Consider the following 16,293-nt stretch of genomic DNA (forward strand, 5'->3'; position numbering starts at 1 on the left):
CTTCAAAAGTATGACAGGCATCAAAGAGGCTTGTTATGAAGTTTGTTAGCTATTTTGGCAAGATACTGCTCTTGCCTGGACTGCTTGATGTTATGCTGTATGAATGGACATGCAGAACCCATAGAGAAATGACTGCTGAACTGGCCTAAAGGTGAGATGATCCTTCGGGGTTCCTGCTTTATGAAAGAGTCTGCCAGACATTCTGCAGGACACAGAAGAAAGAAACTGATGAACTTTGCCATTACAAGGCAAAACATAACTTCAAATTTCCTGCTTCATGGAAAATATTGAATGCCCCAATAATACAGAAGAACTATGAGTTACTGTCCAGGCAGCGAGATGTCTCTGTCAATTCTAGAGTTTGGGATTTTCTTACAATACAGTTCCTGTTTCCTTAGGCAATATTATATCTGTCTGGAGTCTTTGATGGAGTTGAAGAATAGATAGTTATAATTATAGTTTTCCTTAGTTATGATAAAAGATAAAGTAAATATAAATATTGTAACTGTAAGTCTTGCTTGATAGTTGGTTTTTTTCTATGTAATTTTACTATGTTAAAGTTAAAAATCTTCCTTTTATTTAGACAGAAAAGGGGAGGTAATATGGGATTCCTCTCCGTCTGCTGTAAATACCATTGGTTAATAAAGAAACTTCTTTGGTCTATAGCAAGGCAGAAAAGTGCTAGGTGGGGAAAACTAAACTGAATGCTGGGAGAAAGGAGGCAGAGTCAGGAAGATGTCATGTAGCTGCTGCCAGGAACAAGTGTGCTAGAACCTTGCCAGTAAGCCACAGCCACATGGCAATACACAAATTATTAAAAATAGGTTAAATTAAGATGTAAGAGCTAGCCAATAAGAAGCTAGAGTTAATAGGCCAAGCAGTGATTTAATTAATACAGTTTCTGTGTGATTTTTTTTGGGAGTCTGGGTGGCCAGGAAATGAACAAGTGGCCTCTATAACAAACTTCTGTAAATTAATATTGACCACAAACAATTAAGTGTCCTATGTTGTCACATGCATAGAGAAATAAATATATGGGGTTTCATAGGGCTGGAGGGAATGGGACTAGATTAAGAATGCTTTGGGGATGGAAAATAATGACCACCATATAAAAATATGAATGTGCAAATGTCATTTATTTGCAAACTTCAAAATGGCCAAATGAGAAATCCCATATATGTCTCAGAAAATGTTAACAGGAAAAAGAATCTTGTCAAAAGCCACCGTGTAAATGACAGGGATAGAACAGTCCAGTTCAGTCTTTTGCCATAGTTTTTCACTTCTGTGCAACAAACAAACTGTAGGTCAAAACTATTTAGTAAACAGTTATGTACACAGGGAAGGAGAGCAGTCACTTCTCCTGTCACTGTCCCTCACTTCGCATGGACAACTGGTGCTGAGGCAGCACTGGTATGATGTGAATCAGTTATACATGGAACACATTTGAACATGTAAGAGGATGCATGTATCTCCATACAAATACTACACAATGTTAACAAGAGTCTTGGAACATCCAGAAGTATTAGAGCTCATGAAATTGATTTTCACAGATTATGAAAATTATCTGTATTTGATACAAAACCTAAGCTCTTAATTCCTTTGCAAATCTGATTACTATATTAATGTCTTCATTTAACTTTTAGAAAACAAGTCTCTCTTGATGTCTTGGCCTGTCCTTGGATACACCTTTATCCCAGAATTACAATCATAAGTCAACATGCTGGCTTTACCTGAGTAGTAACTGATCATTTTCACCACGTAACTTTGCTCCTTATTGTACACCATTGATAAAAATGCATCCACTCTGCTGTAAGATAAAAGGAGAGAGGTCACTCATTCATCACGACCAGCCTGACAGGGAGACTGGTCTTCGAACTGACTGGATTGGAGACCTCACACTGATACTCTCCAGCATCCTGCCTCCTGACAGAATCTATTCTGAGTTGGCACTTTGTCGTGGACAGCGTCATCCTCTTTGTGAGCTGCAGACTCCGGTTATTGAAGATCCATCGGGTGGAGATACCAGTGTCAGCTGAGAGGCAGGTGAGAACTACAGAGCTTTGTACTATAGCTTTGGTATTGGTGACTCGGATAAAAGGCTGTGTTACAGGCTCTGTGAAGAAAAAAAATGACAATAGCCCTTCAGATATCTCAATCAGCCCCTCTGTAATCGACAGACACTTAATAAAACTTGCGGGGTGGAGACATGCAGGCTTGACAACAGACAGATTTCTTGTGGTTTGGATCTGTCACCCCTGACCTGTGTGACCCTGATTCAATCTGTGTTTCCTGGGACTCTGTTTCCCTTCACTAGTGCACAAAATGCATGATCATTGTATCTTTGAGTCGTTTAGATATGAGCAATGTCAGAAGCATCAGTTACTATGGAGACAGTTCCCTAGGTTAGATCCCTGAGGAAAAGCAGCTGCCTGAAATAACTTTCTCCTCTGTCCTTCCCCTTGGGGACCCTGACCCTCTTTGAAGTATCCTAAGCACATCAGAAGCATTGACTTACATCCTTGCACCTGTGTGCTGAGATTTATGAGTAGGAGAAGCCCAGATGCCATGCATAACTACAGTTGCAGTGGCAATGCACAGCTGGTTTTACACTCTGTGGGTTTTGGACAGTCAGTAAAGACTTGTTCCCTGTCAGCTCCAGCAGGAAGTAAATTTTAGCACTGGAAACAAGCTCTCAGTGATCACCTGGAGTTGAGCCTGAAACACAGGTCTGGAGTCAGAGCTTCCAGAGTCCCTCACTGTAATAAAACCATGGTTTCCCAGATAGTTCATGCCTGACTCCCATAGTGTCTTGCTCAAGGCCATGTTCATGGTGAGAGCCTCAAGATTCTGAGGCTGACTGACATCCTCTGTAGGTGGAGTCAGGTGAAGGATTCTGGTCTCCATTACAATGTCTACCCGATTGCATCCTGCACTAAGTGTTCAAACCCCAATGTGGAGACAAAATGTCAAGAGGACACAGTCATTCCACAATGGAAAGTCCTGGGTATGCACAGGGAAATCAACCCCACCAGAACCAGAGGTCACAAAGAATGACTTACTGTATATGTGGAGATACACTTGTGTTTCTTGAGTTTCCAACTGTGTACTTAAGGTTCTTAGGGTGTAGAATCCAGTGTCCTTCTGGGTGACATTGTGGAGCAGCAGAGAACCATTGGGGTAAGCAACCTCTCTACCACTGTGTGCAGGCCCCGGCAAGCTTCTGTTAGTGGCTATAACATTCTGTGCAATTCCGTGTCTGTTGACAGTGGTTGCCCCTCTGTACCAGACAAATGATCGGAGATTCTCTGGGATATTATGAGCAACTAGGAGAATGTTTTTCCCTTCAATAGCGTTTGGTGGCATTGACTGGATAGTGAGCTGGGCAGTGGTGGGAGGAAGCCTGCAGTCTAAAAAGGGGAAGTACAAGGGAAGAGAGACAAATCAATACTGAGACCTTTATCTTTGATGAAAAGAAGGGGCCTGGTTACTGAGAAGCTCAGTAATCACTCAGCTGAGGTGGATGAAAGTGTTTGTCAAACTCAGAGTGGGGAAGTAAGTAAATGACCTCCATGACCTCTGTGCACCTGAATGCATCACTTCCTATGTGGAGAACTGTCTCCACACATGTTTACACACTCACTGTTCTCACATGCCTGTTCACACTCAGAAAACATGGAGGTAGGATGCCTTCCCTGACCTCATACTCTACGGGTTCCCAGTCTTCACCTTCTGACCCCTTACATCTCTCCCTTCTCTGGATGCAGTCAACCCCTGACTTCACTTAAAGATAGGCCTCCTGGTCTGTCTTCCAGTCCACTAGAACTGGGCCATTTTAGGAAAAACTAATGTGATCCTTCTAGAAGGCCGGATGCTTGGTCAGGCTCAGATACATGTGGGCAGATGGAAGATCAAATGTCCATGGATTTGCATGTCCAGGTGTTTATGAAATGCTCATGTGTGGAGCTACTGACACCAGATACAACTCCAGCTTACATGAACTTGTGCATGTGTGGGGAGTCGGTGTGTGGGTGTGAACGGGTATGAGTGTGGGTGTTTGTGCAGGAGCAGGTGGATGCCACCCTGTGTGTTGGGATGGACACAGATAACAGCACCTACATGGAAGTAAGGGGACAAATTGAGGGAGCCTTTCCCGTCTTTCCCCCTTAGGAGATTCCAGTCAGTCTCTGAGCTCCCCTCCCCCACATACTATCAGACTGTATTCTCCTCACCTGTGAGCAGCAGCCACTACCAGGGGCTGCACCCTTTGCAGAGAAATACACAGTGCACCTTCATGGAGGTTGCTTCCTGCTCTGCCTTCCCTCTGTGACGGACACCTTTGGTTCCAGCACTGCCCTCGATCCCTACAGCCTTCCTTCCTCTGAGCTCAGCCTTCTAACAGGCAGGCACATATCTCAGGTTAATGCTGACATGCTGGCTGTGGTCAGGATGATTTCCAAGACCATGCTCTGTCCCTTAAACACTTAGTCCTGCCTGGTGTCACAGTCAGATTCTCTATATACTTTTCGTTCCTCTATAACATGCAGTGAGCAACAAGGCTGAAAGTCATCTCTGTGCCCTAGGACAAAAGCTTACTCCAGGACTTGTCTCTGCTCTGTTCTCCCAATGTGTCCTTTATGACACAGAATCCTAGCTGAGCACCTAGTCTCCCCTGTGTTCTCAATGCTCTGAAAAGTTGGCATTTACTCCCTACAAGAAGGTGACAGTGATGTCTTTGAGGGCTATAAAGGAACCATCTAAGTGATGCCTTGAAGAGCGGACAGACCCATTCTCAGTGGAGTCACTAGTCAAGATACATTGTCATAAAACCCAGGAGGAGATTCATGAGGATGTGAAACAGGAGGTGACCTGAGTCCTGGAGAGAGAGCAGAGGCTCCATCATCCTAGGAAGGATTTCAGGGGGACCCTCCATCTTCCTGTGATGGTTGAGCTGTGCCTTGGATCTCTCAATGTCTGTGTGGGGATGTAGCTGACATCTATCTAGGTCAAGTCCTCATGGGATGTGCCAGGAGGTAGAGGGTAATAACATAGGCTCTTCTGGCAGAGAATCATGCTTAGAAACACAGGAAGCAACCAGTAGGTCTAAGAAAGCTGTCGGTGACCTCCACATCCATAGGGACATGGTTGGAATGTAGGCTACAATTAAGCTCATGGCTCCTGGAAATACTTTTTGAGGTATTTATTGATTGTGTGTTCTTCTCTAGCCACCTAATGATTACTAGAGAAAATAGTACTACTTTCCTGCAGGAGAGCATTCAAGGGCTGGAGTACAGAGGACAATCACTTGCAAAAAAAAAAAATCTGTCCTTTGTTACTCCCCTTGGGGACCCTCACCTTCCTGTGAGGTCTCATAAGTCCATCATCCATCAAGACAGTTATTTAATGACTGGGCACCTGACAAGTTAGTCTCTCCTTGTGTTGTCTCTGAGGAAGATATCTAGGTGACCTAAGCTAACCTTAGCTCTCATGACAGTGCACTAGTTGGTTGCAAATACCAGTAGAGCCTTCTTCCCTGTCAGCTCTAACAGGAAGTCAAAAAAAGCTCCCCCAGTGTTATCTAGAGTCTAGCCACAGGTAGAGATTTTCAGTCAGGGCTTCCTGGTGCTTTCTGTGAGGATCCCATGACTTCCTTAGCCAGGGCCTGCCTGACTCCCACAGAGTCTTTCTGGGGACATGTGCATACTGAGAGCTCCAAGTGTCTGAGCTAAGGCTGACTCCCTAAGGCTGAATTTACCCAGCACAGGACCTCCTCTCTGCAGATAAAGACAGGTGAGGGGTTCTGCTGAATTAAAATTTATCTACCCCATGCATGTCCTGCAGTAAAAGTCCAAACACAATGCAGTGGGGGAGAGAGGAGGCACAGCCCAATCCTGACAGTTCAGTGTATGAAGTAGGATAAGCCACAGCCAACAGCTGGGAGCCAAAGAGAATTACTTACTGTACACATGGAATTGTATATGTGTGTTTTCAGTTTTGAAATCTCTGTTTAAAGTTTGTAGTGTGTAGAATCCTGCATCTTTCTCCGTGACATCCTGTAGTAGAAGGGATCCATTGATGTACACTATTTCTCTTCTGCTGTAGGCAGGCCCCCAGGTGATGGAATTCATGGCTCCTCTGTATTCTGCAATTTTAAAACTCTGGGTGCTGTAAAGTGATTTGTACCAGGAAAAGGTTCGCAGATCTTTTGGCAGATTATGAACAAGGAGAAGAATGCTTTCCCCTTTAACAGGATTCTGTGGCACTGGCTCTATCATGAGTTGGACAGAAGTGGAAAGGTTGCAGCACGTAGAAAGGGATGCTGAAAGACAAAAGGGAAACAGTCAGCACAAAGATCATTGTGCTTGATGGAAAGGTAGCAACCTTCATCCTAAAAAGGTAGATTCATCATTCAGCCAAAAGATGCATGGGTGGCTATGTCTAATCTTCCTGGTGGATGTCAACATTACCTGCATTCCACTAGTGCCCCTAATATGTCACTTCTTCTGCATGGACCTCTCTCCTGGAGTCTCTCCATAGCTGACCCTCCCTTCCCTCAGTCAAGCACTGCTCACACTCATGCACACTGAGTTTGAGATTATGCCTTCTCTGAACTTTTCCTCCACAAACCGCACAACTTCAATCTACATATTTTCCCTAAATTTCCTTTGTGGTTTCAATCCCTGACTTCACCTTCTAGATGCCCTTACTGCTCTTCCCCGAAGTCCACAAGTCTAGGACTGGGTGAAGGCCAGGAGACGTTGGATATTCTTGCAAAGCTTATGTATAAAAAAATACTTAGATACTAAGATGACTGATTTTATGTTAATGTCACACAAGGTACAGGTGGTTTGAAAGGGGAGGACTCAATTGAAAATGCCACCACCATATTGATCTGTGGGCAAGTCTATAGTACAATGTTTTAAAATGGTGACAGATGTAGGAGGGTCCACCCCCTAAAAGCAGTTCTACTCTTGTCCTAAGTACTACAGAGTGCTATACGAGACCAGGCTGAGCAAACAATGAAGAACAAACTAATAGGAATCACTCTTCCACTGTCTCTGCAACAGCCGCTAGTTTTATTTATGAAACTCATGTTAGGAGAAAATAATTACCTCAGTCTGACATGGACAGCCAAAAACCATTGCTCCCATTCAGCTCTGAGAGGCATAAATAGTCTAGCCCTGGCGAAATGTTCCTATGATCACTAGTAGTTGAGCCTAGGATAGAGAAATGTGGCCAAGGCTTCCTGGTACTCCCCTCTCTGTTGAGATGCCATGATTTCCTCAAGCAGCAATTGCCTGATGCCTACATGGTCTTTCTTACTGAAATGTGAGTTTAGATCCCCAAGAGACTGGACATAATCTGATGTCTTAGACTGAGTTACTTTGTGTCCAGGGCTTTCTTGATACAGGGGGTGTTAAATGATAAAGTATACTCTATTACTCTTTGTCTTCATCATGTGTGTCTGCCACTATGTTCTCAAACATCAACATAGGGACGCTATGCACAGGAAAGGCAGTGCTGTGTGTTCAAATGCCACATGGCAATGAATAATCACAAGAATCACTTACTGTCCAACCGTAGTTGCACATGGGCTACTCCAGGTTTCAGATCTGTGGTCAGAGTCCGTAGGGTGTAGATTCCAGTGTCATTTCTGGTGAAATTCTGGAGCAGTAGGGATCCATTGCTGTACACCATCTCTCTACCACTGTGTGCAGGACCCAGCACACTTGAATTCTTGCCTATTATGTGTTGGGCAACCTCATGGTTCTTGAACACAGTCACTCCTTTGTACCAGAAAATGGCTCGAAGATTCTCTGGGAGATTGTGAGCCACTAGAAGAACACTTCCCCCTTCAGCAACGCTGGGTGGAACTGATTCAATAGTGAGCTGGGAAGAGGTAAGATGATGCCTACAATGGGAGTCTAGAAGGGAAGAAAGATCATTAATACTAGGACTTTTGTATTTGCCTATATTGGGGCCCTGTATCCTGAACAGGTATGTCCATTGCTCAGCCTAGGTGTGTGAGTGTCTCCCTGTCCTACTGAGTGGAGGTCAGCACATGACCTCCATGCATTCAATGTCCCCATACCTGTCATTTTCTCTGTATGGCATTATCTGCTCAATTGTCAACATGGCCCTGGTTTGCTGCCTTCGAACTCCAGCTCACATTTGGTGTAGATTGGTGTTGGGGGATGATTTCCTGGCTTGTTTCCCTACAGACCTTGACACCTGACTCTCTGACTTTCTGTTATTTATGTTCTTTCCTCTTGTGGCTCCAATCAGCACCTGACTTCACATTCAAGCTTTATTTTATGGCCCATCTTGAAGTCCGCTTGGAATAGGCTTTTGTTAAGACCAAGGTTAATCTCATTTTTTTGAAGGCATGCTACCTAGAAAAGGTTCTGACACCTGTGGAGAACTAATGAATGATTGAACATGAGAACAAACAACCAATATTCCAATTTCCAGCATGTCTAGGGTTTTATTTATGACACTCTCAGCCTCTACCAAATCCTCAAACTGAATGGGCAGTCTTGCCTCTAGGAATCCTCAGCATGAATGCTCTGAGCTTCTGTCTTCTCCCACCTTATATTCCTCTTCTGCCCAGCCATATCACTCTTATCTCCACCTCCCTAGTACTGGGATTAAAAGCAAGTGATCCCAAGTGCTGGGATCCAAGATACGAGTTCTGTTTCTCTCTGAGACTGGATCAATCTAGTGTAGACCAGGGTAAACCTGAACTCACAGAGATCTGTCTGCCTCTGCCTCCCAAATACTAGTATTAAAGATGTGTACCATCACTACCTGGTCTCCTTGGCTAACTAGTGGCTTAGCTCCTCACTCTGATTTTCAGGCAAGCTTCATTTGTTAAATCACAAACAAAATATCACCACATGGATACCCTAGTTTGATTTGATTTTTTACAACTATTTCCATTTTATGTTTGTGTGAATGCATGCAGTTGTGAACACATGTGTATTACTACATATATGTATATATGGCCAGGTTGTGCCATAGTACTTATACATGAAGCAAAGGACAACTCTGAGGAGTAAGAGGGTTCTCTCTTTCCATCACATGGAATGGAAGATTAAACTCAGGTCACTGGGCCTGGCAGAATATGCCTTCACTCATTGAAACACCTCACTGACCCACCCAGGTCCGATTCTTCCCTGTGTCACGCTATTATAGTTGGGAACATCTTTCTTCAGAATATAGTAACCAACACGATCACCACTGAGTAGAGAACAATCTGGCGTTCATCCCTACCCCTTACCATTTCCTGTTCACCGAGAACTTCCTGCTGCTGGCCCTCTTGTCCACCTCTGTGTCATCTCCACTGAGGACAAGAGTCTGAAGGAGAATCTTGTCTTTTCATTGATTCTCCTTCAGACTCTTGTCCTCCTTGGAGACTCCAGCCAGGACCTGAGCTCCCCACTCCCACACACTGCAGTCAATTCTCTCTTCACTTATGAGACTAGCCCTTGTCCATGGTGCCCTTTGGAGGGAGGAGCAGTGGAGCTCCATAGACTCTGGCTCATGTGCCATGCTCCAAGGACATAGAAGAGTTTCAGTTCCAGCACTGCTACTACACTCTGCAGTCCCAGAGTCAGCTCCTCTTCCCAGAGTCAACTCTGCTGTCCCAGACCCATGACGGACTGTGGGTGGATCCTTGTGCAAGGCACTGCTGTCTCCTTTCCTTGGCATTGCTTGGTGTTTCTCTACTCTGATCTCTTTCTTTATGTTTCAGTCCTCCAGACCAAACACAACCTGCCAATTATCATCCCTGTACCCCAAAGTCTAACAGCTCACCCTAAAGCTAACCTCAGCTGTATCTCTGGCTTTGGCTCTGTAGCACCAAAGAGGGGGACTCTCTCCTTTTTTAATTTTTTTATTTATTAAAAATTTCCACATCCTCCCATCCTCCCATTTCTTATACATCCTTTTTGACACAGAAACTCTGCTATGAACCTGGTTGTCCTCAAGTCCTCAGTGTGCTCAGGAGGTGGAATTTGCTCTCATCCAGAAGGTAGCAGATGTCTGTGAGGGCTGGAAAGGGACCATCTGAGTGATGTCAGAGGAAAGACACTCAGTGATTATCACCAGTGTCACTGTTCAAGGTCTGATCCAGGACAGACATCCAGGAGCAGCTGTATCAGGAGATCCAAGTCCTGTATGTGGAGGTCCCCTGTGTCCTGGAGAGGTGTGGTCTCACCCTTCTGTGGAGAGTTTCAAGTAGAAACCTGAATTCCAGCCTCTTTTGTCGACTTAGGTATAGTTCAGGTCTGCCTTGACATTTTAGGGGTGTTTCTATCCTTTGCTTGGTAACTCCTCTGTGGTCACTCTCTCTTTCCCTGTGGAAAATGCTAGAAGGAAGGAGGCTGAACATGCTCCCCTAGCATAGTACTATTCTCAGACAAAGGAAGCACCAGTAGGTCAGAATGGCCTTGTGTGGGGGCTCTCTGTGTCTTTTGGGAAAGAAATGGAAATCACACAAGTTTCTATCATCTTCTCCAGGAAACCAGCATCTCAGGGTTTGACTGTGAGATATTAGCAATAGGATGACTGTAACTCATGCCTAGGAGATGTCAAGATCATCAGATCCTTTTACTATTTGACTTCTTGAAGGAATCCCCTGGGCTGGACCTGTGTCCTCTGTTCTTCATCTTGGGGACCTGATCTTCCTGTGAATTCTCAAAAGCCCATCAGAAGAGTTGGCTGATAACCTAGGCACCTATCCAGCTCTGCCCTCCATGTTGAGCCTCCAAAGGAGGTGCCCAGGTGAGATAGCATGAATGCGGCTCTCAAATCAATGCACTAGTTGGTTTATGAACTATGGACAGCCAAAAACCATTTTTCCCTTTCATCTCCATAAGGAAGTAAGAGTCCAAACCCGGAAAAATACCCCCCAAGGTCACTTGTAATCAAGCGTGAAAGAGAAGTCTGGAACCAGGGCTTTCTGGGGCTCACCTCTCTCTGAGAATCCCAAGATTTGCCTGATGCCAACAGGGTCCTTCTCAGTACCATGTTCTTGGTGAGAACCCAAAGACAAGACTGAGTCTGATGCACTGACTTGCCCTTTCCCATCTCTCTCTCTCTCTCTCTCTCTCTCTCTCTCTCTCTCTCTCTCTCTCTCTCACACACACACACACACACACACACACACATTCCTCTCTGAGAGTGGAGTGAGGGCAAGAGCCAGATCTATAGCTGTTTGTCTCTAGCATGATTGTCCTGCACTAAATCTTCAAACACCAGCATGGAGACACAGTACAGAGTGGAGTTATGCACAAGTCGGGCAAGAGAGTCCTGTGTGTCTAAACTCAACCCACTGAATGATCACAAGAATCACTTACTGTCCAACCATAGTTGCACATGGGCTACTCCAGCTTTCAGATCTGTGGTTAGAGTCCGTAGGGTGTAGAATCCGGTGTCATTCCTGGTGAAATTCTGGAACAGCAGAGATCCATTGCTGTACACCGTCTCTCTACCACTGTGTGCAGGGCCAAACACACTTGAATTCTTGCCTATTATGTGCCGAGCAACCTCGTGGTTCTTGAACACAGTCACTCCTTTGTACCAGAAAAGGGCTCGAAGATTCTCTGGGAGATTGTGAACCACTAGAAGAACACTTTCCCCTTCAGCAACGCTGGGTGGAACTGATTCAATAGTGAGCTGGGAAGAGGTGGGGCGGCCACAGGTCAAAATGGAGGCTAGAAGGGAAGATAGAGATTGTTCAATAGTTGGACTTTTGTATTTGGCTAAGATAAGACCCTGTATCCTAAGCGGGTTGTCCATAACTTATCCTTGGTGTGTGGGTGAGTGTCTTCCTGTCACGTACTGACTTCCATGTTCTCAATATTCCTGCACTTGTCGTTTCTTCTGTATGCACTCTCTGCTCAGGTGTCAACAAGGCCCCGGCTCACTGCCCTCAGACCCCTGCTCACATTCAGTGTAGACTGGTATTGGGAACATGTCTCCCTGACCTCTTTCCCTACAGACCTTGACACCTGACTCTCTGACTTCTGTTGTTTATGTTTTTTCTCTTGTGATTCCAGTGAACACCTGACTTCACCTTCTAGTTTTCTTTACTTCCAGTCCACTAGTACTAGGCAATTGTGAGAGCCTGGATTTGTCTTATATTTTTTAAAGAAATGGTGCCTAGAAAAACTCAAGACACCTTTGGAGAATGACTGAAGTTGCAGGACCCTGTATGCCCATGGATTATTTAAGAAATTTATAAACTTTGGAATATAGAGTTGAATTTTTCCATTTGCTTTTATTTTTATGGCTCATTTATATTTGTGTGTGAGTTTGTGTATAAGAGCATGCCTCAAGGTGTGGGAGTAGGTGCAGTACACAGTACCTAGGTGGAGGTCGGAGGACTTGTGTTCATTAGTCTCAGTTTTACAGACAATGAAGCAAATGCTTATGCCGTCTGAGCCACATCCCTTATTAAAAACAGCTGAATTTTTTTCTTTGGGACACCAAGCTGAAAATATCAGTCTTTAGAATACTGTAGTCATACTGATTAAGTTTGAGTAAGAACAATCCCCCATCCCATTACTTTTTCATATTCATCAAGGATAAGAATAAGTTTCCTGTTGCTGACCCTCTGGACTTTCCTGGGTCTTCACTCATATGAGCTCCAAGACTCTGCTCATGTCCTTGCCCCCCTTAGGAGACTCAAGACAGTCTTTGGAAGTCCTCTCCTCTCACAATGTGAACTTGTGGTCCCCTCACCTGTGAGCAAGAGTCCCTGAGAGTCAGTGACCCCTTGCAGAGGGATACAAGGCTACATCCCTAGTCTCGGTGGCCTCGTCTGTCCTCCCCTTGTGACACATGAGCTCAGCTGTCCTTCCCTCATCTGAGCTGAGCCTCCTTCCTGACAGGAGCATCTCCCAGAGTTCCATGGGCTGTAGGTGTTCTCTTTTTCAAAACACTGCTCTGCCCCTTCCTCTCAGTGCTGCCCCATAACCTTCTCTACTTCTCTCTTTATATTTCAGTCCTCCAGACTACATGGTGATCAAAAGGGCTGATGAGCATCCCTGTGCCTTAATATAACACAGATCACCCTGGGGCTGCCTCTGCTGTGTCCTGGCCCTGAGTATGTCAGAGCTAAGAGGGAGCCTCTGCACTCCCTGTGGAACACAGAAACCCATCTGGGCACCCAGTCTTCCCTGAGTTCTCAATGCTCTGAAAAGATGGAATATCCTCTTAGCAGGAAGGTGCAGGGATGTCTGTGAGGCTTCAAAGGGACTGGTGAGTGATGCATGGGGAAGGGGACAGATCCATTCTCACTGCAGTCATCACTAGGTCTTTCTCGGGGACACATTCCTGCTAAGAACCCCTAGAGTCAAAACAAAGGCTGATACCTTTGGCTGAATTATGCACCACACATCCAACTGTGTGCAAAGTGCGGTCAAATGAAGGATTCTCAGCTATTGCCATTATGCTCCGCCGTGTGTGTCCTGCACTAAATGCTCAAACTCCAACAGGGAGACACATGCAAAGGGGAAATAGACACAGATTGGATTTGACATTTCTGTGTGTGCCCAATGGAATGAGCCCCACCCAGCACCCAGAGTTCACCAAGAATCACTTACTGTACACGTGAAGGTACGTGGTTGTTATTGATGAGACTCCTACTTGTCCATTTATGGTTCGAAAGGTGTAGAATCCTGTGTCCTTCTGGGTGACATTGTGGATCTGAAGGGATCCATTGCTGTACACTGTCTCTCTACCACTGTGTATGGGCCCTGTCACACTTAAACCCTTGGCCACTGAATATAGTGCGATTCCAAGGCTCATATTCCTCACCCCTTTGTGCCAGACAAAGGCTAGAAGATTCTCTGGTAGATTATGAACATGTAGAAGAACGTTTTCTCCTTCAACCACTTGGGGCGGCACTAATTCGATGGTGACTTGGGCAGTGGTGGGCAGGTGCCAACAGGTTAAAAGGAAGGCTAAAAGGGAACAGAGAAAAGCCACCAATATTGAGCAGGGGTGACACTACTCACCGTAGGGATATGTCCAACCTCCTTGATGGAGGTGAGCAACATGACCTCCATTCCCCCAGAGCCTATTATTTGCTCTCTGTGGAATTCTGTACTCAGGTTCAGCTGACCCCACACACACACACACAGTGTCCCCATATCCCTCCTCACAGAGTATATTTGGTGTGAGGAGCAGTGCCTCTCTGACTTCCCTAGAGAGTTCTCACTCTGAGTTTTTTTCTCTGTTCCCTGTGTGCTCCAGTCAGCCCATGACTTTATTTTCTGGATGCTCAGAGATCAGGTTCACTTGAAGCAGGACTTTGTGAGAACAGAGATTAGTGTGACCTCTTTAGGTTTACTTCCTGGAAAATATTCAGGCAGAAGTGGAGAGAGGAAAGAAGGGAGAAGGGAATGGAGAGAAGGAGGAAAGGAGGAAGGGAGAGAGGGAAGGGGGGAAAGGGATAGGAGAAATATGTCTCCATGGGGTTATCTACATAGTTCCCCATGTTAGATCAAATTACAATTGTTATACTCAAGTGTGATTTTTTTATATTTGCTTATGTACTATATGTGTGTCTCTGTGAAGGCATCTGTTTCAGTGTGTGCAAGTGTGGGTGTATGCCACAGCAGCTGCATGGACAAAAGTGTCTCAGTGTGACCATGTGCAGGTGCACACAACACCTGTGTGAAGGGCAGAGAAGAACCTGCAGAGAAGAAGCTACCCTGTGGAAGCTGAGGACTGAATTCAGGTTGTCATGTCTCCACACTGAGCCATCTCATTGGCCCACCCCTGTTTGATTTCTATTTGGAGAATCACACTTCAGAATATTACAGCCAATATAACTGACTTTGAACGGGGAGTGTTTGAGGCTTCTCTCTTCCCCTCATCACCTCCTGTCTTCTGGGAGCTTCAGGCTGCTGAGCCTCTGTCCCTCACTGTACCTTCTGCTCTATAACTGCAAACAGAAACCTCAAATCTCCTGTAGGGTGTCTTTCATCTTTAGGAGACTCCAGGCTGCCTCTGAGTTCCCGTCCCCCACACAGTCAGAGAGTGGGTACACTTACCTGTGAGCAGGAGCCCCTGCCAAGGGGTGCAGCCTTTGCAGGGAATCAGAGAGCACACCTCCATCTCTCTTCTCTCTGTGTTGTCCTCCCTCTGATGAGAAGAGCTTTAGCTCCAATACAGCTGGTCCCCAGACTCTGCTGTCCTTCCTCCTGAGACAAGCTACCTCCCAGGCTGGAGCACTTTCCAGAGTTCAATGGGCTCTGGGTGGTGGGGTCTCTGTCCCTTCCATTCTCAGTGCTGTTCTGCAACCCTCTCAGCTTTTCTCTCCTTACGTTTCACCTCAAAGCAACACACTGGACAACAATGCTGATAAACATCATCATGCCTCAGAGAACAACAGCTCATCCCAGGGCTGACAACTGCTATGACCTGCCTTGGGTATGTCATCACCAAAGAAGGAGCCTCCATCCTGCCTATGCATCCTCGTGACACAGAGGTTCAGCTGAGCACCCAGTCTTCCCTGCGTCCTCAGTGCTCTGGGAAGGTGGCATTTACTCCCAGCAGGAAGGGGACAGTCTCTGAGGGCTGCAAAAGGAGCAGCTGAGTGATGACTAGGAATGAAGATCAATCCTGCATCACTGATGTCAGCAGTGATGACATCACTGATCCAGGAGAGAGGCCCAGGAACCATTGTCTGAGGAGTTTCGTGTCCACAGTGTTGGGACGGAAGTGACCTATGTGTCCTAGAAAGTACTGTGGGTTCTCTTTTTCTATGGAGTGTTTCAAGGCCAACCTTCAGCATTACATGTTGGCTGAGCTGAGTGTTAGATGAGCCTAAGTCCTCCCTGATCTTCCTGGGTCACCTTTGCTCTTTGTCGAAGTGATGCCCTAGTGAAATCATCTATGAGAAATGAAGAGGGAGAAGACCTTCACAACCCCCATACAGAAAGGTGTTCTCAAACACGTAGGTAACAGCAGGCTCTGGGTGGGGAGTTTTGAGTTAGTGGCAACTCAAAATGAGTCTCCTAGGCAAGGTCATAACTCAGGGAAACAATTTTCTGATTGTTGAGGGTGTGTAATGATACTGCCCCCTGGGGATCACTGGAAGAACTGCAACATAATGCTAGGGCTACAGCAGGCAAGGTCAGCAAGTCAAATGTGTCCTGCCTAATACCCTCAGCACAGGGGGGATGTGGGGCATGTCAACCTGCTCACTGCGCGCTCTTCAGGACTCCTAATTCCATCTAGGGTAGGGTAGGCCTAGGCAAGGTTTCAGATCTTTCCTGGGAA

General features: G+C 45.7%; 1 protein-coding gene across 1 annotated transcript; it reads right to left on the reverse strand.

Annotated features, from left to right (window-relative positions):
- Positions 1 to 1,226: 1,226 nt before the first annotated feature.
- LOC126494793 (carcinoembryonic antigen-related cell adhesion molecule 3-like) lies at positions 1,227 to 15,275 on the reverse strand. The gene is made up of 7 exons (XM_050132208.1): positions 15,063 to 15,275; positions 13,608 to 13,967; positions 11,358 to 11,714; positions 7,569 to 7,922; positions 5,957 to 6,316; positions 3,060 to 3,407; positions 1,227 to 2,113 (listed from the first exon to the last, which is right to left on the reverse strand). The coding sequence occupies exons 1-7, from the start codon at positions 15,124 to 15,126 to the stop codon at positions 1,830 to 1,832; spliced, it is 2,127 nt and encodes a 708-aa protein (XP_049988165.1). The 5' UTR covers positions 15,127 to 15,275; the 3' UTR covers positions 1,227 to 1,829.
- Between the last annotated feature and the right edge of the window lie 1,018 nt (positions 15,276 to 16,293).

This window comes from Alexandromys fortis, unplaced genomic scaffold, assembly GCF_014885135.2.
Source record: "Alexandromys fortis isolate MF-2015 unplaced genomic scaffold, M_Fortis_MF-2015_v1.1 scaffold_408, whole genome shotgun sequence".
NCBI lineage: Eukaryota > Metazoa > Chordata > Mammalia > Rodentia > Cricetidae > Alexandromys > Alexandromys fortis.